Source organism: Aricia agestis, chromosome 12, assembly GCF_905147365.1.
Source record: "Aricia agestis chromosome 12, ilAriAges1.1, whole genome shotgun sequence".
Taxonomy (NCBI): Eukaryota; Metazoa; Arthropoda; class Insecta; order Lepidoptera; family Lycaenidae; genus Aricia; species Aricia agestis.
The window spans coordinates 8,342,903-8,370,279 of NC_056417.1; the positions used below are offsets into that span (position 1 = coordinate 8,342,903).

At 34.6% G+C, this 27,377-nt stretch overlaps 1 protein-coding gene across 1 annotated transcript; it reads left to right on the forward strand.

Annotated features, from left to right (window-relative positions):
- The first annotated feature begins 290 nt into the window (after positions 1-290).
- LOC121732702 lies at positions 291-23,781 on the forward strand. The gene is made up of 30 exons (XM_042122656.1): positions 291-441; positions 3,272-3,565; positions 4,305-4,581; positions 4,732-4,945; positions 5,328-5,371; positions 5,473-5,620; positions 5,735-5,813; positions 5,957-6,060; positions 6,242-6,428; positions 7,296-7,472; positions 7,648-7,747; positions 7,946-8,125; positions 8,372-8,466; positions 8,693-8,855; positions 15,146-15,325; positions 15,441-15,490; positions 15,691-15,758; positions 17,360-17,447; positions 18,415-18,691; positions 18,818-19,031; positions 19,144-19,187; positions 20,684-20,831; positions 20,939-21,017; positions 21,220-21,323; positions 21,633-21,819; positions 22,092-22,268; positions 22,526-22,625; positions 23,036-23,215; positions 23,331-23,425; positions 23,581-23,781. The coding sequence occupies exons 1-30, from the start codon at positions 439-441 to the stop codon at positions 23,746-23,748; spliced, it is 4,224 nt and encodes a 1,407-aa protein (XP_041978590.1). The 5' UTR covers positions 291-438; the 3' UTR covers positions 23,749-23,781.
- Positions 23,782-27,377: the final 3,596 nt, after the last annotated feature.

Sequence of the window (27,377 nt, forward strand, 5' to 3'; positions counted from 1 at the left end):
CTTACTTTACGCGGTGTTAAAGCCATTCAATTGTTAGTCAACATCACATTATTGTACGTAAACTGCTTTTACTTTTCTATTCATTACCTTCTCAATGGTGAGAGCGATCGGTTAATGAAATTACATAAATAGTTAACAAAAGGTCATAAAACAATATATTCTTCAATCACATACATCAGACAGACAGACAGGACGACATTGTAAGAGTTTCTTATACTCTATTTAAGGGAATTTAAGTTTTAAATAATCAGTGTTTTGTGTATAATTTCGTGTAGCACATTTTTTGTTACGTTTCGGTGTTGATAAGTGATATCTGAAGCGTCATGTAGATTGTGGAGGATGGTGAATGTGATGATATAAACGGTGGGGAGGTAATCCTGCCCTCCACTCCGTGTTCAGAGCTTCGTGTGTTTGGACTTGTGCTTTTTGGACAATAACATGGTAAGGATTACATTTTAATGTACACAAGATAAGTATTGTTTAGTTACGATAGTAGAAGTATGAAAATAGTAATTAATAGATAGTAATATCCTTGAAAGGGTGAACTTGTGTTTTTTAGAAACTGTAGCATATTAAGCATTAGATTGAATGCTATCAATACCCAAGGAAAGTATTATTTATTGTTACGATAATGAACGTATTAAAAAGGATTAAAAAACTAGAGACTAGTTTCCTTGAAAGGGTATAAACTGTTAAGATAGTATAGTTTAAGCAATGGACACAAAAGAGGAAAAACTTTATTAATAAAACATATTTTTAAGGCGACCAAGATTCCGAAACGGTGATATGCATAATAATTATTGTAGAGATACTCTACTCTCTCTCTAGTTTCAGTTTGATTAAAAATCGCACAGTAACAAAACATAACATTTTACATCCTCTCGCACTACTGGCACCTACACAATTTTGTTTCTGAACACCTAAAGCAGCCTAAAGGTTGACTGGTAGAGAATGACATTTGGCATTAAGTCCGCCTATGTACCAACATTGTGCAAAAAGTATAAATAAATAAATAACATAATCAAGTATTCGAGATTCCATTCAAACGAAAACACTACAAATGGATTGACTTTGTGTCTATCATTATTTATGTCTATACTACACGAGCCATGTTATCAAACGAGTGATAAAACTTTCACGACTATGCTCGACAAAAGGCTCGTAATGTATGTTATTTCCGGTAACATTGTTAAGAAAATGAAAATAGAAATGATAAACTAACCCGCCGATTACGAATCGGACTCGTGCACGAAGGGCTCTGTACTTTGGTGCCTTGGCGTCTCTACAAAAAATCACGCTAATGCTATTTTGATACTTATTTTTTGTGTGTTTGGAATTCGTTGATACTTTGCCAATGGTTCGCCTAAAACAGCCTAGACAGGTAGACAGACGGGCGGACAGAGAGTCACGTCAACTTAAGGTAGGAGACCCTACAAATCGTTAGTTTTCTTACAATAAAAATGTTCATTCCCTCTACAGCAATTGTAACCAAATCGAAGCTTTAACGAAGTAAAACGACGAAATGACTTATTAAGGTTGGTAGAAATTAGAATAACTCTGCATTGAACAAAAGTAGTATATTTCCAGGTAGTAGGTACATAAATATATTTATTAAAAAAGTCGTAGGTACCTATTACATAAAAATTTGAGGAATTGCGTATCTAAATTATAGATACGATTATCAATTAATATTATCATAGATTAAAATAAGCCGTATATCTAATTCAAGATTACTAATGATTATATCCTTAGGTCACAAATTAACATTTAAAGATATTATGTCTTATCCGAGTGAAATTCGTCCTACAACAGGCTTATAAACATATAGCGCGATACACAAATTTTTGTAGTAAAAAAAAGTATGAAGACTGCAAATAATGCAGCTTTTTACCACTGATAGAACGGACGTAGTATCTCAATTTAGTATGAGATAGAGCTTGTCGCATTTCGTGTTACTACGTATCTGAAATAGTCCGATGTTAAGGCTGCGTTTCCACCAGAGATGTGTTTGTGTGTTTTTGAGAACCAATAGATTCGCTTTGCAGTGACGTGAGCTTGCCATGACATCGCTCAGCGCGGCGATGCTATTGGATCTTAAAACACATTCCTCGCAACACATCTCTGGTGGAAACGCAGCCTAATTCGGGTGATTACTTGAATGTTGTACCTCAGTGGTCTTTTTCTTTCTAAACACATCTTAAATTTTTGCTTTTTTTTTCTACCATTTTCACGGATACGCCGAATTCTCCAAAAAGCGAACGAAAAACAGATAAAGACAGTCAAATACCTGATGGAGTATGATCCCAGAACGATCAGCCACAACTTATTTTCACATAGATAAAACCTTAGGCTAAACCTCAGTAGTGTATCATGTACTTAGAAATACCTGTGTATTTGTGGATATCTCCGTGTGTCTCTATAATATCTAAGTACTTAGTTTCTTTGAAATAAAAAAAAAAACGAGGAATTAAGCCGTCTGCAATACAAAAGTAGAGCGCTTTATCACCGCTCTCTCATCAATAAGTTGAATAACTCTAAATTTTAATTGGTAAACTGTACTTTTTTATGTTTTTCAAAACTTTTAAAAGTAATTGTTTTTTTTTACAGAATTAGTACATGTTTTGGCTATAAAATTACCGTAGACCCTGAATGAATACATTGTTATTATTAAGCCGAAATGTATATAGATCTTATCTTTCACGTGGCCAGTATCTGGGACTGGTAATATATATAGTGATAATTAGATATTCTATCGTATGATAAAACTTATTACTAGCTACTCGTAGTCTGCAGTTTTGTTTATTAAATACCTAGAACAAGCTCTATACAGTTTTGGTTCAAGCTTAATATGAGACTATGAGTGGTTATTACTGCTTGCTATTGAAATGTGCAATAAAGAAGCGAAATACAAAATCCACACCCATTTTTTATGTTTCAAATTTCAAATAACATTTTAATTTCTTTGGTAGTAGTGTACACGTATTTTCAGGAGTTATTTTCTTTTCTATCAATCCATTTTGGTTGAAACGTAATGATTAAAATGTATTTAACAATCTCGAAACGATAGCATGAAACTCGTGAGCCATTAACTCTTGGACATTAAGATGTAACTACTAATAGTAAAACTATTTTATGTAGTGTAAAATTTTATTGTCCATCATATTATGCGGCATATACTAACTAGACTAAACATTATAGACTGTATGTACTACTAACGAAGTTGTTATATTATAATCTCTATCTATATTTTCTTTTCTTTACTGATATTCAGGAGGTACCAACTGGTGACTCAATCGACACTGGAGGGCCCAGTGATAGTGGGGTAGAAAATGGAGGACAAGATAATCCGTCCTTCGAGAAAGAACCAGAAACAAGTCCAGAACCAGCACCAGAAACACCAGAGAAACAGGAGAATGAAGCGGAGGCAGAAGAAAATGGTACGCCTAATGGTCATGCAGCAGATGAGCCGGAGACAAATGGTGTTGACGGCAGTAAAATGACAATAAACCCTGGCCTGACTCAGCCGGCTGTGATGAGTGCGCCAGTAGACTTAAACAATGGAAAGGTAATTGAACTCTTTCATATTTTGATAATATTATGCAGGCTGTAACAAAACAAAGTGATACTTTAATGTTTGTACGGGCAAATTCATGACGTTAGGGCATTTCTCATAGAAACAATATAAAATTCAAAAGTGACTCTTTCAGCCCTACGACTTCACCCTGAAGTATTATTGTATGCAATAGGCATGACGACAAATGTTATTTTTCTGGTTGGTAAGTAAAAGACCCTTAAAAAAATAGAAATATTGGTGAAAAAATGACTCTGATAGCTTAAAAACTCTCCAAAATGTCAAAATTTAAAGCTCACATAAAATAGACCTTCCCAAAACGCTCCAAACAAAATGCTAGCTAACTCATAGTTAGCTTAATCTAGCTTCTTACATTTTGTCAACTAGCTAGATTTTACGCATCGCGGGAAGATTTTTGTTCGATAGCTATGTTAAATATTGCGTTTATGAAAGTGGTTTCAGAAAAATTGTAATAAATTGCATAGCTTACCGATTACTGAATGGTATATAAAAATTATGAAATTTTATTCAATAATAATCGACTTGACTATCCAACTATGAAGGCTCATAACAAAAAAAAATACATAGGTTATGAAGCTGAAATTTTGGGAATACTTATTTTTTATCGTTGTGTCTTTATTTTATTAAAAAAAATGTTAATCTTTAACCTTGTCGTCATCCCTATTACTTTGTATACAAATAAAATTTGATTATATAAATAAAAATTTTGCAGGCTCCTGAAAAAGATGTGGAAGGTGACCAACCCGAGCGTGCCATGTGGGGAAACCAGATAGAATTCTTGATGTCGTGTATTGCCACCTCCGTGGGCTTGGGCAACGTATGGCGGTTCCCGTTCGTCGCCTACCAGAACGGCGGAGGAGCCTTCCTCATCCCATACATCATTGTACTCCTACTCATAGGAAAACCTATGTACTACCTAGAAGGTGTGATCGGACAGTTCAGTTCGAGGAATTCCGTTAAGGTGTGGGCGCTGTCGCCTGCTATGAAGGGTAAGAAATCTGTAAAGTAAAGAAACTGATCATACCGGTGTTAGGGCATTATTTTTATGTACAATTCTCTTAACTTTTGTTAAGTTTTTAGATTTTTAAAGGCGTGTCAAACTAAAAAGCCAAAAAGTAATAATCAACAACTAATTTCAGGAACGGGTTACGCACAGGCATTGGGCAGTGGGTATATTCTGTCCTACTATGTATCAATCATTGCTCTATGTCTCTACTACCTGGTGATGAGCTTCCAAGCCACATTGCCTTGGGCAGTGTGTCTGCCGGAATGGGAAAATTGTGTACCCGCTGACCAAGTAGAAGGAATCGACGATAGTCTTAATGCGACAAGCAGTGCCGAATTATACTTTGTGTGAGTCAAACGTTATACTTTGTATTATGGTTAAAATAACAAGGTCCTAGATAAATATACTACAAACATAATATTATTATGTTTGCTTCGGTTATACACATATATTTTCTCAAATCTTATAGTAATAATATTGATTACGAGCTTTTGCCCGCGGCTTCGCTCGCGTTAAGAAGTATTATTATATACAAATTTTCATCCCCTATTTGAACCCCTTGGGGTTGGAATTTATCAAAATTCTTTCTTAGCGGATGCCTACGTCATAAAATCTACCTGCATGCCAAATTTCAGCCCGATCCGTCCAGTGGTTTGGGCTGTGCGTTGATAGATCACCTTTGATTTTTATATATATAGATTATGAATTCATGAAAATCTTCTATTTCAGACGAACTGTGCTACAGCAAAGCGACGGAATCGAGGGAGGACTTGGTAAGTTCAAGATTTATTTAATAGACTTGTTCTTGATGAATTCAAGTTTTGTTGTGATTTCATTTCTATCAATAATCTAATTTTGTTTATTTTATTTAAAGGTCTTCCCATATGGTACCTCACACTTTGTCTGTTCGTTGCTTGGCTTATTATTTTCTTCATTGTCTCCCGCGGTGTCAAGAGCTCTGGAAAAGCTGCATACTTCCTCGCTATCTTCCCTTATGTTGTCATGATAATCTTGTTGATAAGGTAAATGGATATAAAAATATTTTAAAAACGTTTTAGTATTAACTTAGAAGTTTTGGTGTTTTAGATGTTTTCTGTGGCCTTCATAATAATGAAACATATATTACGTGCTTTCAGCACCCTGCTTTTGGAGGGCTCTGGAAACGGAATTTTGTTTTTCTTAACACCGCAATGGGATAAATTGATAGAACTTGATGTAAGTAAATTCCTTCTTCCAGTTTTAACCGTCTTTACGTTGTTTCATCTCCTAAAAATGTTTTGTGTGCAGTTTTTGCGAGGTTATTAATTGTTCTTTTCTTCGTGTGTAAAATTATTGAAATTATTTTTACGTATTTTTAGGTGTGGTATGCTGCGGTGACTCAAGTATTCTTTTCGCTGAGTGTGTGTACCGGTGCTATCATCATGTTCTCCTCATACAACGGCTTCAGATCAAATGTATACAGGTAATGAAGCTTTAATGATATTAACTTCATTTTAATCATATTTAGGATGCAAAATGTCCATATTTAGAATTAAGATAAACCACAAAACTTTTTACATTAACATCTCACCACATTCTTATTGGGATACTAAATAAGAGCAGAACGGATTGTTTTATAATTAATTTAAAATTTTTATTTTCAGAGATGCTATGATCGTGACAACTTTAGACACGTTCACAAGTTTGCTGTCCGGTATCACCATCTTCGGTATCTTGGGTAACTTGGCGCACGTCCTGAACAGAGAGGTTGACCAAGTTGTTGGCTCCGGTGGGACTGGTTTGGCCTTCGTGTCCTACCCAGATGCGATTGCAAAAACTTTCCAACCGCAGGTATAGTAATACAATTACTAAGTACAACCGCAGGTAATACAATTACTAAGTACTATATTATTATATTATCCACAAAAACATTCTTCGGAACAATTTTAATTTATTCGGTTTGCTGTTAACCTTTTGGCGCATTTTTGGATTATCCAATTAATTTTCTATTGGAAGAATTTTATGTTTTAGTGAAGATTGCAATTTTAAGACTTAATATGTATTTTAGTTATACGAATTTAATTTGAGTCTCTTATGTAGTTCCTCAACTACTATAATTTAGGACATGTATATACTAAACAGCACGCCAAACAGTATAGCTACTACCAATGATATTGTACCTACTTATACAGATCTGTTACGTCCATACTATTTTCCGGCTTAAATCTCTTCCGAACAATTTTCAAATTCAAAATTGCAAACGTTGACAAATTTGAAAGCTAAGTGAAACAAAAGATACGAAAAACCATTTACATAAAAGAGACAGTTATATTTTTAAACGTCGAATCGTATCGCTGTCTCATTCTTCGCAGCTATGACGAAAATTCGATTTTTTCCAGATCGTTCGAAAAAATAATTGAAAATGTAAATAATTGAGGTATTTATTGCAATCAAGACATGTGGTAAGAGATTCCAAATGTTTTGTTTTCTTTTGAGTCATAATTGGTACATTTTCGAAACACGCACGACGTCATTTTCAATTTATTTAGTAAGACAAGACGCGGCACGTTCGTGACTGCACTCGATGCAGACTAAATAACAGACGGCCCAATTGGGCCGTATTTGAATCTTCACAACGCGCGCGGTAGTAACATATCTGCTTTGAGTTTTTCATCATTGGCTACTACCAACAATCCTCTTTTCCATTGTCCATTACAGCTGTTCTCGGTACTTTTCTTCGTGATGATGTCTGTGCTGGGTGTGGGGTCGGCGGTGGCGCTGCTGTCAGTCATCAACACGCTCATGATGGATGCCTTCCCGCGTATACCCACCGTCTTCATGTCCGCTTTCTGCTGCACTATCGGCTTCGCCATCGGCCTCGTTTACGTCACTCCTGTAAGTGAACTTTGTTAAATATTGTGTTGCAATTGTTTTATCGTGAATGAATATAATATCTTCAAGAGGTGTATCTGCAAGCTTCAAAAAGAGAACGTCTCAACACTTTTCAAAATAGTTTAAACAACTTTCATAGTTTCAACTTAGACCCTAATAATATTTTAACCATTTCCAGGGTGGCCAATACATCCTTGAAATCGTCGATTACTATGGTGGTACTTTCCTGGTTCTGTTCTGCGGTATCACTGAAATCATAGGCGTATTCTGGATTTACGGTAATAGTATATTATTGTAACTGTTGTTTTTTTGAAAGGAAAGGAAATATCATTTATTTTCTAATATGGTTGCTACTTTTAGTGTTACATTTATCGCTCCACTGCTGCCACTAAAATTATTTACCGTTTTTAAAAATCTGTCAGCAATCAAATCAGCTTCTTTTATTCTTATATAAAGTTACATTATATCCTTTAAAGGTTTGGAGAACCTGTGCCTGGACATCGAGTTCATGTTGGGCATCAAGACGTCGATGTACTGGCGGCTCTGCTGGGGCATCATCACGCCCGCCATGATGATCGTTGTCTTCATATACGCGCTCATATCATTCGAGGCTCTCGTCTTCGCCGAAACCTACGTGTATCCGACGGCAGGATATGGTAAATATTTTTATATAATAAAAATATTTACCATATCTTATTATATATATACCATATATTAAAAAAAATATATAAATATGATAAACGTATGTGACCTACTTTTAGCAATTTTGAGTTCTTGTGAACATGATCAATATTGAATTCATAAAGCTTGTTCGAAAAAGTCATAAAATGGTACCTTGCAGAACGCCCCAGTCCTAAAGTATCTCCAAGGTCCAAAAAAACTAAATAGATATTTTTTTTCAGTTTCTGGATACCTAATGCTGTTTGCCGGTATTATTTTGGTTCCAGTGTGCATATTTATTGGAATCAACAAGAACAAAACTGGAAAATTTTCAGAAGTAAGTATAAATTCGATAAATGAATTAGGAAATAGACTTAAGATATCCAATGATCTTTATAATAAAAATTAACCACATAATAAATATTCAGAGTAGATAACCATATAATTTTAACATCGATATTAGGAATCAGTGGAACGATTAAAAACAAACGGTGAAACGGTGTCACATATTAAAATTTCATGAGCGACCAAGGGAGTAATTCACATATACCTTACTATTCCAGTCGGTGAAGAAAGCTTTCCGACCGAAATCTACTTGGGGACCTCGTGATGCGGAGACCAAGAGGGAATGGGCCTTGTTCAAGGAGGACGCGTGGGAGCAGGCCGACAAAATGAGAAAGTCGGCCTTCCAACACATTTGCTCCATTCTGACCGGAGGATATAGGCGTCGAGCGTAGTTCGATATCTCTTGTATTTACCTTATTAGTTAAGTTAGTGAATGCGGGGAATTCACATAAGCAATAACGACAACGCAGTGAGATGATGTCTCTTTTACCAGGGCTTGTTAAAGTTAATTGTTTATCAAAATGTTATATTTGTCTCTTAAGGCGTCCCCCACATTAGGCGTGCGCGTCCCTCGGGCGGTTGAGCGAGAGGTAAATTCAAGCCGTAACGCGACGCGTAGATGCATTTCTAAATTTGTATGGATTTGACAGATTTGCAATGAAAGACTTCATTTCAATTCATTTCAATTAAATTCAGTGCAAAGTGCAAGTTTTTAAATTTAGAAATGCATCTACGCGTCGCGTATCGCGTTGCGGTCTGAATTGACCCTTATGCAGCGAGCTTGCGGCAAGCTCGCGGCGCTCGCGTCAATGTGGGGTTAGCCATAGTCAAAATGCATTCGATAGCGAAGTTAGGTGTCAAAACCGTAATATAGCTATGTCCACATTATGCGCTTTCGTCTTCAATTTTCGTCATCTTCTTTCATTCAACTTTCGTTTTGGCGCATTCAATAATTGAAAACGTCAACGAACGCAACGCCAACATTGTCATTTTTGTTTTTTGGATACGGTCAGATGCGTATGCGTCGCGGGCGTGAATCACATTCGCTGTTAATTGCGCTATAGCGCATGCCCTTGACGAACAGAAAAAGGCACAGTGTGGACAAAGCTTATGGTATTTGACGAAGGCAAGCGCCATGACACTTCGCGATGCATTACGTCAAATCTCATACATTATTATTTATTGACTTTTAACTTCGCTATCGAAACGAGCGAATTTATTTTGACTAAGAGGATAGTTCTGGCGAACACACAGTAAGTACATAAAGGACAAAAAATATAATATTATATTTAACGAGCTTTAATATCTTTAACAAGCCTTGGTGAAATTTACATTAAAATTGTAAATATCAAATATAATAATTGTATTAATGACATGTTAATAGCTCCAAACTCTATTGTACATATTTTCTTCTATTTAAATTGGAATTTTACTTTCTGCCTGTTATTAAAAAATAGGTATTTATCGGATAGTTTATAAAAAATGCTGTATTGATACGATGGCAAAGTCACTTAACAAAGTCAGTAAGCTTGTTTAAGATATACCACATAAATTTTATTATATATTAATAAGGATATGGTATAAATGACTAACACATTAAACTTGTCGCTAATCGCCTAGGCTAGGGGTTTCCAAAGTGTGCGCCGTGGAAAGGCAAGTGGGGCGCCGTGAGTCGATCCTCATTCCTCCATTATAATCCGAAATCACAAATATTATAAAATAAAATTAAAATATTAATTCTGCAAAGCAGGCAGATGATTTAATATTTGTTTATTATTATTTACCTGCTTAACCTAACTACAATCATTAAAGGTGTTTATTTAAGTATGTATATTTTTGTAATAGGTAGAGTAGAGCGCCGTGACAAAATATTGTGACGTGTAACTGCGCCGCAGGCTGAAAAAGATTGGGAACCCCTGACCTAGGCGTTAACAACAATAACCGAATTGCTAAAGACATATCCGCCGTACTAGAAATACTTAATTATGATTAAGCTTAAATTTAATGAAGAGTTTGACAGATAATGTATGGGGCTTATGCCAAAATTTTGAATTAATTACATTTAACTATTTCACCAATAGTTGGGGAGGGGAAGAGGGGATTTCGGGACTAGCTCGAGCGTGTCAGATTAAGCTTGTATAGGCTTCCGACATGTGTCTAGTCATAATGGTATAGAAATCAGATTTCTCACGTGGTGGGTTAATTTTTTTTTTAATATTGAAATGTCATCGGATTTGTCAGATTAAGACAGAGGATGTTAAGTATACCCCGAAGAAGCTTCTATATAAAGCACTGACGATTCAAAGGTTAGGTAAGCCTGTAGGGACATTTTAAAATATAAAACTTCATATTTTCCTAACTAAGCTTCGCAGATATTTTATTTTGCACTAAAATAAATGATTTAGTTCTTGTTGTCTAAAATATAATAATAACTGACCGAAATAAGCAATTTTCTGAATATATTTTCTTTATCAAAACTTTAAAATGGCCGCAGTTTCTGAACCCACCGCTAAAATAAAAAACGCTCTTATTATTTTTTTATCACTTTTACCTAATATAAAAAACAAACTAGGTCTCCATGACGCTCGAGTAACTACAAAATTAGCACCTTCCCCTCCCCTACTACAATGTTCCACTCTGAGTGCGGCAGTAAGACTATTATGTATAAAGTGATAGTAATATTTTGTTATAAAAATGAGTATACATTCAGTGAAGACCAAAGATATTATTATCTGTTTGAAGGTTAGGAGTTCTATCTACGCTCTATTTAAGAAAGCCTAACTTATTACTAGTTATTACTATAGTAACAACTGTAGCTAGCATGGATTTATAAGACCATACTACTTGACTAAAAGGAAATAGACAAGACGGACAAATGAACTAAAATAGCTCGAAATAATCTCACTTATTTATTTTTTATCTATTATATAGTTTGATGTAAGTTTAAAAGAAATCAAGGAATGCTGGTAATTTAAAATTAACTAAAGTTTTTGTACTATGTTCTGTATCTGGTATCAAATCGACCATTGCCACAGAATATATTATATTAGTAGTACCAACAGAATTCCCACTCGCGAAACCCGTTTAAAGAAATAACGACTCATGCTACGATACTATAAAGTTCAAATTCCGACCGCGCAGTGCTAGGTGCCTGCAATTATATTTACCTACATGTGCGCTCTCTTTCTATCGCGTAAGAGGTACCCTTTCTGACGAAATTAAGATTGTCACCTTTTAGAAAATAAAATAGTTAATCTTCCTTTAATTACTATAGCTACTAATAGCAAACTTTTTTTATAGTGATAATCAATTTTTAGTAACCCAACCTATATTTTATAACAGTTTTATATTCCATGATAGTGCAGGAGCTGGTCAGGAATTTTTTAGAACTTAAACATAGTAACTTGTGTTTATTTCTGTGTAGTATGTGGTTTGTTTGAAACAAATTTGTTTATTTGCTATATTTGTGTATTTTTTTTTTTGTATTTTAAAGTCTTAAATTACCTTATTGTAATATTTCTTTTACCTTTTTTCAATTGTTCATATTTATCAGATTAATAACGATTCTGTCACAGCGGTTAAATCAGTACGTAGATATATGCGACGATAAAATCTTGCGCGTGCGCCACCGCTCGCTTGTGAGTCCCTAGTGATCTGCCCCCCTAGAGGGGTACTTACTGTTCGATACCTACACGCGCGAGTGGGACAGGCCTGCCATTGCGTGATACAATACATTGACTAGTAAATTAAATACAAATGAAAATTCGTTAATGATACCATACAGTGTAAATAAATTTTTATAATGTCTTTACATCACATTAATTTTATTATCCTTCATCCAGAATATCCTTTTTCCTTTCAGAAAAAAATACCGGGTTTTTCAAACTTGCCCTGCAATATACTTACTTACAATGAAACTCACTACTCAACTAGGTACCTAATTAAGGCTTTAACAATCCGTTTAGTAGTAGTAATTTAAAAGTATTAAACAACTGTGATCAAAGGAATTGAAGTCTTTCATAAAATTAATACGGTTCATAATTTAGGCGTGGGCAAAATAAGGCTTAAATTATGACGTCTAAAAGTTTATCTCCTAGGGATATTCTCATACCAATTTGCACAAACTCTGTGTTAGTTTAAGGATTCTTTATATTTTATTCTTTATTAAGCATACAATAATATACAATAGTATAAAAGCTAGGTAGCGTACATCACGTCGTCTAATCCCATGCTAAGTAAAAACTTGTGTTATGGCAATCAGACAACGGATTAAAGTATAGCGCTCACAATAGATTTGCAATTTCAATTTTCGCTACCTTAGAACACAAAAATATAAATTACTAGGCTTTCGATAACTTGTCCGCAGCTATGTTTTGTAAAGAAGTTTTGACAAAACTTTTAAATCGTTAATTTTGAAGAACGTTATTTTGTAACCCTACAAAATTTTGGTTGCGACCAAAACATGTTTGTGGCCATGTTTGTGGCCCGGCTTCACATCGGGATTAAAATATATAGCCACTGAAAAAATTATTAAAATCGATTCAGCAGTTTTGACTTGTATTCATTATTAATTTATTGCCATCTACCCTAAATTTTATACCCGTGAGAAGCCGGGGCGGGCCGCTAGTGATTATATAAAATATGTAATTTACTCAAGCATGTTTGATGTTAGTAGTTACATAAGTATTAGAATAGTCAAGTAGGTGGAGTAGGTATATGTAGGTATAACTTAAGTCGTAAACTATAATATCAATGTTCAATCTTTTCGCTAATCCCCATCATAATATTATATCCATAAAACGACGTTGCTTACTCACGAGTGTTTAATACATTTTTAATATTTCAACTCGAAGATACTAAGTATTTAAAACTCGACTGCAGTGTTGTGAACAGGAAAGTCATATCAGAGGCGATCTGCTCTGTTAAGGAATAAGGAACCTAACCAAACATATCTAATCAGGTAAATCTATACCTACCTAATTACTTTCATTAAAATGTATTTAAAGTTGAGTTTGCAAAGGGTGGTAATATAAAATAATTTAAATTTATATTTTGCGCCTTAACTGCTCTGTTAAGGAATAAGGAACCTAACCAAACACTTATCTAATCAGGTAAATCTATACCTACCTAATTACTTTCATTAAAAATGTATTTAAAGTTGAGTTTGCAAAGGATGGTAATATAAAATAATTTAAATTTATATTTTGCGCCATTAATTTAATAATTAAAAAATGTTTCCTAGCACAAAATATAAACTAGATATGTACATTTATTCAGTGATGAACATTTAGTACTTCCGAAACATATTTTAGTATAGTGCCATTGAAATTTTGACGAAACAAAAATTTCATTTAAATGTAACATTATAATTATAATAATTTGAATCATGCTATATAAAGTTATCTTCTTAGTTAAAATTTTCCATAAAACAATGTAGATATTAAGTAATAACGTAACAGCCAAAAGTAATCTGTAAAATGTAATTAACCTTCGATTTGACCTAAATGTTCAAGTTTACCATTTGTTTACCATAATCAATTTTAAAGACGCCTTATAAACATTGTAGATATGAACACACTTCAGTGTTAGTTGATATTATCTAGTATCTACCCATCATCCAACGCGACGTCAAGACAAAGAGCATTTAAATGTGTAGCTAGTCACGGTTTTGCTTTTATTGCAGTTGAATAAGATCGTGTTGAAGATAAAGATTTAAATCATTGAAGCTGTAAGCATCAATATTTTGACGTTTGAATGCAGTTTCATTACCTTGCGGTTTTACGTTGTGAAGTCACTGAGCGAGAGAACAGTTCGTTAACCAAGAACGGTTGAACAGTTTGTGCTTCTTGATCCTGTTAAAAAGTGACTGCTTGTTGAAAACCCTTGGATGGTACTCAATAAATACCATTGTTTTTGTAAAAGAAATTAGCTGTGATTAAAACATGAGTAACGAAGGTGCGGTGAACGCTGGCTTTATTCCGGAAATCAATATCACTCCTTGTGCAAACAGTGAAGATAATAGAAATGTTACAAAGCAGGAGAACTACAGGATAAATCAGCCAAAATTTACTAAGGATGATGTTATTAAAGCAAAACAGGTAATGAGAGATTTAGTGCAATTTCACAAACTTTTGCTGTACGATAACTTTAAAGGAGTGAGCACATTGAGACAGGCCGTGCCGGGGCTCAGCGTGCCGGGGCTCATCGCAAAAATCCGTCTCCATACAATTTGTATGGAAGCGGATGCGCGTATCGCACACTGTATCGGGGTGCAGCGGATTTCCGTCAATGCGACAAGGCCCGACAAGGACTGACAAACCCGCTGCGCCCCGGCAACAGTGTGACCACACTTCACATAAATTTCCACTTTTTTAAAAAAATTAAATTTAGTTTCGTAAAAAAAAATTAAATTTCGTTCGTATGCTAGAGATTTTAATAGCAATGATAAACGAAATATATTGAGGTAGAGGAAATAAGGCATAATAATAGTGTTTTTGTTGTTGCTTTTTTCTGCAATAAGGCAGGCACTGTTTGTTAATTATTGTAGAGTTCAAAATTTTTAATAAACGATTCATATTAATTATCTATATAATTTCTTCATCTGATTGTCATCTGTGAAAGGTGTTTCGTGAATATGTTTTCATTCACTGTGGTATTTTCATTTTTTGAAGGTTTGGAGAACCTGTGCCTGGACATCGAGTTCATGTTGGGCATCAAGACGTCGATGTACTGGCGGCTCTGCTGGGGCATCATCACGCCCGCCATGATGATCATTGTCTTCGTATACGCATTAATATCATTCGAGGGCCTCGTCTTCGGTGGTTATTATGTGTACCCAACAGCCGGTTATGGTAAGTTATTTAAAGATATATAAAATAAGCAAAAGCGGTCCTTGCATGGAACCTTGCGGCACAACTTAGTTTACTTTTTTAAATGAATTTACAGCTTAAGGTTGTTTTTTTTCAGTTGCAGGATACCTGATTTTATTCGCTGGAATTATCCTCGTGCCACTATTTGTATGTCTGGCGATAAGAAAAAATAGAACTGGAAATTGTTTTGACGTGAGTCCTTATCGAATGCGATCTGAAATACTAAGTATTAATTACTATAAATTATCTCATATAATTCACAGGAATTTTACAAAGAATAAAGCCTTGATTTGAATTTTAATTTCGAAGTGGTATATATAATCAATAATGTATTTTATATTTTACAGACGATAAAACGAGCTTTTCAAACAAAATCAAGCTGGGGCCCCCGTGATGCGACGGCCAAAAGGGAGTGGTTACTTTTTAAGGAAGACGCGATGACGCAAGCCAAAAACATGAGGACATCTTTTTGTAATCACATCAAACTCATTCTGACTGGTAGATACAGACAATAAATAATGTTGTAAATATATGAAGATTGTAAATATGTAAATAAAATTATTGGGGATTAGGATTTTATAAGTTATTTCTGGCATACAAACTTTAATTTTCTTTTAACATCATGTTTTGATCTCTCAGTTAAATAAATAAGCATTTTATACATTTTATAGATATTAATGACAACAAATTTTACGCAGTTTCACATCAGTGATAGGCGATGATAACAGGGGCCATGAAATTGCGGTGTAGGTATATCTAATTAGACTAACCGAGACCATGTAAACTATATTGCTTTTATCTCGAAAATTATTCAGTTCATAAACGATAGACAGATTTTATCGACTGCAGTGTTGTGAACAGGAAAGTCATATCAGAGGCGATCTGCTCTGTTAAGGAATAAGGAACCTAACCAAACATATCTAATCAGGTAAATCTATACCTACCTAATTACTTTCATTAAAATGTATTTAAAGTTGAGTTTGCAAAGGGTGGTAATATAAAATAATTTAAATTTATATTTTGCGCCTTAACTGCTCTGTTAAGGAATAAGGAACCTAACCAAACACTTATCTAATCAGGTAAATCTATACCTACCTAATTACTTTCATTAAAAATGTATTTAAAGTTGAGTTTGCAAAGGATGGTAATATAAAATAATTTAAATTTATATTTTGCGCCATTAATTTAATAATTAAAAAATGTTTCCTAGCACAAAATATAAACTAGATATGTACATTTATTCAGTGATGAACATTTAGTACTTCCGAAACATATTTTAGTATAGTGCCATTGAAATTTTGACGAAACAAAAATTTCATTTAAATGTAACATTATAATTATAATAATTTGAATCATGCTATATAAAGTTATCTTCTTAGTTAAAATTTTCCATAAAACAATGTAGATATTAAGTAATAACGTAACAGCCAAAAGTAATCTGTAAAATGTAATTAACCTTCGATTTGACCTAAATGTTCAAGTTTACCATTTGTTTACCATAATCAATTTTAAAGACGCCTTATAAACATTGTAGATATGAACACACTTCAGTGTTAGTTGATATTATCTAGTATCTACCCATCATCCAACGCGACGTCAAGACAAAGAGCATTTAAATGTGTAGCTAGTCACGGTTTTGCTTTTATTGCAGTTGAATAAGATCGTGTTGAAGATAAAGATTTAAATCATTGAAGCTGTAAGCATCAATATTTTGACGTTTGAATGCAGTTTCATTACCTTGCGGTTTTACGTTGTGAAGCAGTTTCATTACCTTGCGGTTTTACGTTGTGAAGTCACTGAGCGAGAGAACAGTTCGTTAACCAAGTACGGTTGAACAGTTTGTGCTTCTTGATCCTGTTAAAAAGTGACTGCTTGTTGAAAACCCTTGGATGGTACTCAATAAATACCATTGTTTTTGTAAAAGAAATTAGCTGTGATTAAAACATGAGTAACGAAGGTGCGGTGAACGCTGGCTTTATTCCGGAAATCAATATCAATCACTCCTTGTGCAAACAGTGAAGATAATAGAAATGTTACAAAGCAGGAGAACTACAGGATAAATCAGCCAAAATTTACTAAGGATGATGTTATTAAAGCAAAACAGGTAATGAGAGATTTAGTGCAATTTCACAAACTTTTGCTGTACGATAACTTTAAAGGAGTGAGCACATTGAGACAGGCCGTGCCGGGGCTCAGCGTGCCGGGGCTCATCGCAAAAATCCGTCTCCATACAATTTGTATGGAAGCGGATGCGCGTATCGCACACTGTATCGGGGTGCAGCGGATTTCCGTCAATGCGACAAGGCCCGACAAGGACTGACAAACCCGCTGCGCCCCGGCAACAGTGTGACCACACTTCACATAAATTTCCACTTTTTGGTAGATTTGAGGTCAAATGAATGACGCTTTAGTAGTCCAAAAATTTTTGTAAATTTTAATAGAAGATCGATATTATATAACAAATAATATAAAAATTTAAAATGCATAATGAAGGCAGTCCATATAAACATTTTAGTTTTAATTTATTTTCAACCACGTAGAATACATTGATTAATAAAGGTAAATTTTCGGTAGAAGCTAAAACACGGTCTAGTAGATTTTAGTAGAATATAGCAACGTTTTTGATATATCGAGTCACGAGTGATTTAAGAGTGGTCACACTGGAGCTATCCAAAGTACTCAAAATCCGTCAATGCGATGCGACCCGGCCCGGCAATAGTGTGCGATAGCGCATTTTGCGCTGCGCTGAGCTCCGATCCGCCCCGGCACGCACCGACAAACTGTGCGCGTACCTTAAAGGCGAGACCGCACTAAAGCGACACTACGCTGCAGCGGAGTGACGCAACACGTCATTCAGGGTGAAATATTCTTTGTATGAAATCGTATGAGGTAAGCAGCACAACGCGGCTACGACGCATCGCGACACAAAACGTCAGTTCTATGGAACGTGAAGTGTCCCGTCGCGTAGTATTGCTTAGTGCGGTCTCACCTTTAAAGTTATTAAAATATTCATGTTTTCTTTTCCATTTTATTATAGATAAAGAATTTAAAATTTTTGAATTTTCAATTAGGATGACAAGAAGGATGCGGAAAAGGACCAGCCCGAGCGCGCCATGTGGGGGAATCAAATAGAGTTCCTGATGTCGTGTATCGCCACCTCCGTGGGCTTGGGCAACGTATGGCGGTTCCCGTTCGTCGCCTACCAGAACGGCGGAGGAGCCTTCCTCATCCCATACATCATTGTGCTGGTGGTGATAGGGAAGCCCATGTACTATCTAGAAGGTGTGATCGGACAGTTCAGTTCGAGGAATTCTGCTAAGGTGTGGGCGCTGTCGCCTGCTATGAAAGGTACCTAGATAAAAATTTGCTTGATACAAATTATGAATTCGATTTTTTATTTCTCCTAAGACCCTGATTTTTCACAGATTTATTGGCAACTTACGAATGGATCATAAAAAAACTATGAAATTTCAGGAACTGGGTACGCACAGGCAATGGGTACGATGTACATTCTGTCGTACTATGTGTCAATAATAGCTCTATGTTTATATTACCTCGTTATGAGCTTCCGATCTCGGCTACCCTGGGCAGCCTGTAGGCCTGAATGGGAAAAATGTGTGCCCTCTTCCCAGACTCACGGAATTGAACTTATACAAAATGGAACAAGCAGCGCTGAACTTTATTTTGTGTAAGTTGTCAAATTACTCTTTTACAAAATCAATGATAATGATGATGTTGACGATAAACATGATAAACATGGTGATGATGAGATGATATTAATGATCACCTAAAACTTTCAGAAAAACTGTACTACAACAAAGCGACGGAATAGAAAATGGGCTTGGTAAGTTAAATATTGTAACGTTGTCGGCTATATCAATGGTATTTTATAATAAACAAGACATAAGTTACAAAAGATAAGATCAAATAATGTTATATTTAATAAATAATCTATATCTATAGTTACTCATATTTCTATACTAATATTATAATTCTGAAAAGTTTGTTTGTTTGTACGCGCTAATCTCAGGAACTACTGGTCCGATTTGGAAAATTATTTCAGTGTTAGATAGCCTATTTATCAAGGAAGGCTTTAGGCTATATTTTATGATTTATCACGCTAAGACTAATAGGAGCGAAGAAATAGAGGAAAATGTGGAAAAAACGGGGGAAATTATTTAAAAGGGCTTATTTGAACACGCTAATGTCAGGAACTACTGGTCCGTTTTGAAAAATTCTTTCAGTGTTAGATAGTCCACTTATCGATTATAACGTTAGCGTCTTAGGACTAATAGGAGCGAAGAAATAGAGGAAAATGTGGAAAAAACGGGGAAAATTATTTTAAAGGGCTTATCTCGCGAACTACTGGAGCAATTTTTATTTTTATTTTTATTTTTATGTTATTTGGCACAGATAAGAAGTAGACCACGTAAAGGAACATACGATATTTTTGTGGACTAATTTGTCTGTGAAATATCTAATTTACGCCGTACGCGAGCAAAGCCGCGTGGAACGTCTAGTAGTTTTTATAAAAGGATACAGGACGTACCTAGTATTCAAAAAACCGGCCAAGTGCGAGTTGGACCCGCCCATGAAGGGCATCCGCATCCGCAGCAGCAATAAAGTTTATTTTTATGAAATTAAGATGTTTTTGTTTTGTTTTCATATTTCAGTTGATTTAATGAAAGTTAAATTAAGGTTTACCATTCATCACGTATAAAAAAAAACTACTGGCTAGATCTCGTTCGAACCAATTTTCGTTGGTAGTTTTTGTAGTAATATATTTTTTTAGACTTGTCATTGGAAGTTAGAGGGGGGGGGGGGGGACACATTTTACCACGTCGGAAGAGTCTCTCTCGCAAACTATTCAGGTTAGAAAAAAATGGTATTAGAAACCTCAATATCATTTTTGAAGACCTATCCATAGATACCCCACACGCGTAGGTTAGATGAAAAAAAAATCGTTTTGTGATTGCCAGAACGCGTCGTGGCCGTTTTCATTAGGGCCACGACGCGAATTTCGCGTCGTGTATGTTTCACTGTGACCACAACGCGTTGTGGGCCATTTTTTCGCTCATTGAGCGATTTCGGTCTTTGAGCGTAACATATACATAACTGTACGAATTATTGTGAAAATATAATAAGTATTTCCTTTGGCTGATTTTAGGATATTATTAGTAAATTTTAAATAATAAAAATACAAGTTATGTCTTGAAATTTTACGTTATTGAGAAGGGCATTGACTGTCACTTTCGTCTGAAAACGTTGTTGAGTAAAAAGTGCCTTAATTTTCTGTAATTATGTTGATCGTTAAAGACAGATTTTGTTTCCCTCCCACAGGTCTCCCGATATGGTATCTCACTCTCTGCTTGTTTGCTGCTTGGCTGATCATTTTCGTCATCGTATCGCAAGGCGTAAAAAGTTCTGGAAAAGCTGCATATTTCCTCGCCATATTTCCGTACATTGTTATGATTATTTTATTAATAAGGTGAGCATATAAAAGGAAGTGCCTAAATTAATAAAATTTTTAAAAATCCCATAAAATAAGAGCCGAAATTTTAATGTTATGATTGATACGATTTATTTCGATTTTAGCACTTTATTATTAGACGGCTCTACGAATGGCATATTATTTTTCTTGACCCCTCAATGGGATAAGCTTACTCAGTTGGATGTGAGTATATTTAAACTTGTACTAATTTGGATTGCATGTTATTATGATAAACTTTAAAAATATGCAAAAAGCTTAATATTGTAAACACTATAAACTATTACATTATTTACATATAAAAGTTAGAGAGTCATAAAATCTGTTTTCAAATAAAAGTGTACTTATCGGTTATTACTAATAAATGCTAAACTTGTTTTAATTTTAGGTATGGTATGCAGCCGTGACACAGGTATTCTTTTCTCTTGGCGTATCAACTGGCGCAATAATAATGTTTTCGTCGTATAACAGTTTCAGGCAAAATGTTTACAGGTGGTAAATTCTTCCTATATTCAAGAAAATCATAATTTCAAGTGTACGAACTACCATAGAAAAAATATTTATGTACTATCAGAGAAGTCGATTCATAGACAGATGGCGGACCTACGTAAATTGGTCGCGTTGTGTCAAATCCATCCGACACATTATCACAGCTAAATTGAATTGACATAATCCGACCAATTGACGTAGGTACGTCAACTGCCTATGAATTAATTTCTTCGATGGTACTACTTTTTAGCCAAAAAATAAGAAGTTCGAAATGGTCTGAAAGATAATTCTAAAAACCTAATTTATTTCCAGAGATGCTATGATCGTGACAACATTAGACACATTCACAAGTTTGCTGTCTGGGGTGACCATTTTTGGTATTTTGGGCAATTTGGCCTACGTGCTCAACAGAGAAGTGAACCAAGTCGTCGGTTCTGGTGGGACTGGTTTAGCCTTCGTTTCTTATCCTGATGCCATTGCAAAAACTTTCCAACCACAGGTAGGCAATGTTGTGGCACTGACTATAATATCGGTTTGCAAGGAGCGACCACAAAATCTTAAAAAAAAAATCAATTCTCATATGACTAAAGCTTTTAATTAACGGTTTCCAAAGCTCCTATACTAGAATGATAAGAAGAGACACAGAATTTCATACAAATGTTGGTATTTGTGTCTCGATTTGCCGTTTGGACTTTACACTAAAATACGATCACCTTAGATAACAAAGCAAACGGTTATATTATTTCTTCACCAGCAAATTCTGTTTTCCAGCTGTTCTCTGTCCTATTCTTTCTGATGATGTCAGTTCTGGGTGTGGGGTCGGCGGTGGCGCTGCTGTCGGTCATCAACACGCTCATGATGGACGCCTTCCCGCGTACACCCATCGTCTTCGTGTCTGCCTTCTGCTGCACTGTTGGCTTCGGCGTCGGCCTTATCTTTGTTACACCGGTACGACACATTATTGCCATTTTTATGTATTCATGGAATTCTTAGATATTTTTGCTGCTTGGTTAATACAGATAATAATATCTTGTCGAATGAAACAGCTCAAAATAATAAGTGAGAAAAAAATGATACTGTCCCAATTTGTACAGTTATCAGCATTATAATATGACATTCTTGGTTCATATTATCTATTGCAGTGTCTTGTTAAGTATCAGCTATTCTAAGAATAGTAACATATTGTATTTACTTGAATGTTTCAGGGAGGACAATATGTGCTAGAAATCGTGGATTACTATGGTGGTACCTTTTTACTCTTGTTCGGTGGCATCGCAGAAATCATTGGCGTATTTTGGATTTATGGTATGTTTAATGAAATTTGTTGTAATCAACGGTATCTAAATATTGTATAATATTCTAGGAAAAAAATATAATAATTATTATGACGCCGGGAAAATACACCACGTCATGCGTATTACCTACATAAAGATAATATTATTATAAAAATTAAATTTCGTTCGTATGCTAGAGATTTTAATAGCAATGATAAACGAAATATATTGAGGTAGAGGAAATAAGGCATAATAATAGTGTTTTTGTTGTTGCTTTTTTCTGCAATAAGGCAGGCACTGTTTGTTAATTATTGTAGAGTTCAAAATTTTTAATAAACGATTCATATTAATTATCTATATAATTTCTTCATCTGATTGTCATCTGTGAAAGGTGTTTCGTGAATATGTTTTCATTCACTGTGGTATTTTCATTTTTTGAAGGTTTGGAGAACCTGTGCCTGGACATCGAGTTCATGTTGGGCATCAAGACGTCGATGTACTGGCGGCTCTGCTGGGGCATCATCACGCCCGCCATGATGATCATTGTCTTCGTATACGCATTAATATCATTCGAGGGCCTCGTCTTCGGTGGTTATTATGTGTACCCAACAGCCGGTTATGGTAAGTTATTTAAAGATATATAAAATAAGCAAAAGCGGTCCTTGCATGGAACCTTGCGGCACAACTTAGTTTACTTTTTTAAATGAATTTACAGCTTAAGGTTGTTTTTTTTCAGTTGCAGGATACCTGATTTTATTCGCTGGAATTATCCTCGTGCCACTATTTGTATGTCTGGCGATAAGAAAAAATAGAACTGGAAATTGTTTTGACGTGAGTCCTTATCGAATGCGATCTGAAATACTAAGTATTAATTACTATAAATTATCTCATATAATTCACAGGAATTTTACAAAGAATAAAGCCTTGATTTGAATTTTAATTTCGAAGTGGTATATATAATCAATAATGTATTTTATATTTTACAGACGATAAAACGAGCTTTTCAAACAAAATCAAGCTGGGGCCCCCGTGATGCGACGGCCAAAAGGGAGTGGTTACTTTTTAAGGAAGACGCGATGACGCAAGCCAAAAACATGAGGACATCTTTTTGTAATCACATCAAACTCATTCTGACTGGTAGATACAGACAATAAATAATGTTGTAAATATATGAAGATTGTAAATATGTAAATAAAATTATTGGGGATTAGGATTTTATAAGTTATTTCTGGCATACAAACTTTAATTTTCTTTTAACATCATGTTTTGATCTCTCAGTTAAATAAATAAGCATTTTATACATTTTATAGATATTAATGACAACAAATTTTACGCAGTTTCACATCAGTGATAGGCGATGATAACAGGGGCCATGAAATTGCGGTGTAGGTATATCTAATTAGACTAACCGAGACCATGTAAACTATATTGCTTTTATCTCGAAAATTATTCAGTTCATAAACGATAGACAGATTTTATAATTATTTATCTATTTATCAAGTTATGGCTAATTAAATACCATTGTTCAGATAAATTCATCCAAAATTCTCTTTTCAAATGAGCCTTTTCTGGAAAAATTCAATTTAGCATGGTCACCATAATATCTTACTGTACAGTCAGCAAAAAAGTCACTGGCGAGTGGCGACCAATCACAGCCCCTGCTCGCTTAGTAGAATATAAATAATTCTTTCCTTAAGAGGATACACCAGGGGCTAGAGAAATGAAAAGAAAGTACGTGTAATATCTATAGCTGTCTCCCTTACCTCAAGCCTATACCGCAGAACGCGATAGAGACAACTGCTGAAAATCCAGAAAATCAACGATTCGTTGTCCCCTGATTCCTTCTCCAAAACTTAACCGATTTAAGTAGTTTTTTCATTAAAGATTAAAAAAAGGCTTGAGCTGTGTTCCTATATGTTTTGCTTTTTTTTGTATAATCTAGCCAAATCTGTTTTCTGGACGTTTGAACACAGCGGAAAATCTGGCCATTTTTTTAGGTTTTTGAACGTTCATATCTTATTTAATAATTAAATTATGAAAAAAAAGAAAACATAGGGACATTGTATTAGTGGCCGTAGATATTCAGGAAAAAAATTATAACTCTACTAGCATTATCCAGGGAGGAAACAGGGGACAACGTTTGTATGGAAAAAATGGCGGTGTGGAATCCTCTTAACCTAGTTTCAATAATATAATAATAGTTTTGATTTACACCTATCTATATTTATTACGATTTGCACTCACACACGAAACTAAGTAAACACCTATCAAAATAATTGGAAAGTTGTGTTAACTTATCGAACATTTATTTACAAACTAGCATTAATGTGAAATCGATTTTCGAACATAGACAGATGCATGAGTTTCTGTAGAAAGGTAGAACGTAAAAAAACGGCCAAGTGCGAGTTTGACTCGTCCATGAAGGGTTCCGCAGCAGCAATAAGGTTTATTTCTATGAAATTAAAAGGTTTTTGACTTATTTTTATGTTTCAGTTGATTTAATGGAAGTTAAATTAAGGTTGGTTTATGACGTATAAAAAAAATATTTGCTAGATCTCGTTCAAACCAACTTTCGTTGGTAGTTTTTATAGTAATGTACATCATATATTTTTTTAGAATTATCACGCCCTTTAGAAGTTAGAGATGTCTGTGTCAAATTTCATCAAAATCGGTCAAGTGATTTCGAAGTCTTTAATTATTTTATTAGTACCTGGATGACCGAGCTTTGCTCGGTATAGCAAACACTCATTGACTTCGTCACAAAATAGTATTATTATTCGCCAATAGATGTCAGGAAGAGTCATATTTCGATTATCGATAAAACATTTTCTAAAAATGATTCCTAGCTAGATCGATTTATCGCCCCCGAAACCCCCTCTATATATATATATATATATATATATATATATATAGCTGTTGCCCGCGACTTCGTCCGCGTGGACTTCAGTTTATAGCGCGCGATGTCAACAAAATTTGTGTCAAAAGCTTTTATAAAAAAAAACCCTGGTACCCCTTAAATCAAAACAGCTGTGCAGTGTGCACATAATATTTCATTTTTTTTAAATTAAACTTTATATATTATGCCAAATTTTAAAGCTTATTTAGCCCCCTTAACTTTACCCATAAACTATTTATCATTGATAGGTTTAAGGTTACGTCACTGTATAATGTATATTATAATATTAAGTACTGACTTATTAAATAACGTAGAAAAGAAATAACAATCGAAAAAAAATCGGGACTAGAAGGTATGATGATACCACCTCTTATAGAAAGATGTTAGTCAAGCGTTAGCGCGATGTAAAAGACGCACAGCGCCATCTAGTATGAATTTTTGGAACTAACTTAATTTGAACAAATTTTCGTATTTTCACCCCCTTACAACCTTTTTTTCCAGTAAAAAAGTAGCCTATGTCCTTTCTCAGGCTTTAGACTATCTGTATACAAAATTTCATTACAATCGGTTCGGTAGTTTTGGCGTGAAAGCGAGACAGACAGACAGACAGACAGACAGACAGAGATACTTTCGCATTTATAATATTAGTATAGATTATTAAATCTGGTAAGTACTAATACCTGCTGATAAGTAGTTTGGCATGGTTTGTACCAGCGCAACGTTACTATTGCATATTTTTAGATTAAAAAGTAGTTATTGTAAGATAATAATAATTGTAGTAGTCAGACATACGATATCGCGGACTTTTACGTTGATATTAATGTCCTCTATAAGACTATAGTACATCACTTTGCGATAAGTAAGTATAGTCTATAATTTATAAAGCATAAGCAAGAAGGAATATTTTGGTAGATTTTTCACACAATTATTAACACTTAATACGGTTCCCTTTTTTCTCTCATTAAATATAGCCTATATTCAGCAGAAATAGTGTGGATTAAAAAATATGCATTAATACTTCCATCGTGCATCGGCATCGTGGGTATCGCAGACACAATAGATCTTCAATTGTTATGCTGGCAGCCGGCTGCCGCTATTGGAGATTTATAGTTAAAGAAATTAATTAATTATAATAGCAATCAAAAATAATAGTCATTCAAAACTTATTTTAAAAAGTTCTAAAAATATTACTTTCGTAGTCATAACTTTTAAAGCTTTTTTGAAATTAGGATTATAATAATGAAGCACGATAGTCTATATCAAATCAATAAAGCAGCACCCGGCTGTCGCATAACTATTGAAAATCTATTGTGTCTGCGATTCCCACGATCGAGGTAATATTTACGTGGACTCTCCGGGCGAGTCTGTGGCACTGATAATTAAATCTCTCCCCTACCGCACGCACACCCGCGCATCGCGCCTTGACGCCCAATTCGCAACGTGCAGCAGAAATCGTAATATTTTAATTTCGCCATAACATTAAAACCAAACGTCCAATTTTAATCATTCAAAGACCAAATATTATCTACATTAACTGTACTTAGTGATGAAATAATTTATTTTGATAAGGGTCAATAGCATGATTTAAATAAACGCATTTAAATATAGTCCAAAAAAAATTCTAGATTTTTTAATAAAAAAATGGTTATTGTGCCTCACTCAACATAGATAGGTATAGTGTGTCGCGGACTTTTTTGTAGATATTTAAAAGATCTATAATTACTTAGAACATTTTATGCCTCTATCTTTTATAGTTTAGGCAGCGTACGCAAAATAAGTAACTTTTCTGGTTGATTTTTTAAACCTTGCGTCCGAAAATCCCAAATATCTTACGGAACCTTATATTTTTCCAAAATAAAAATTAGCCTATGTTCAGCAGAAATAATG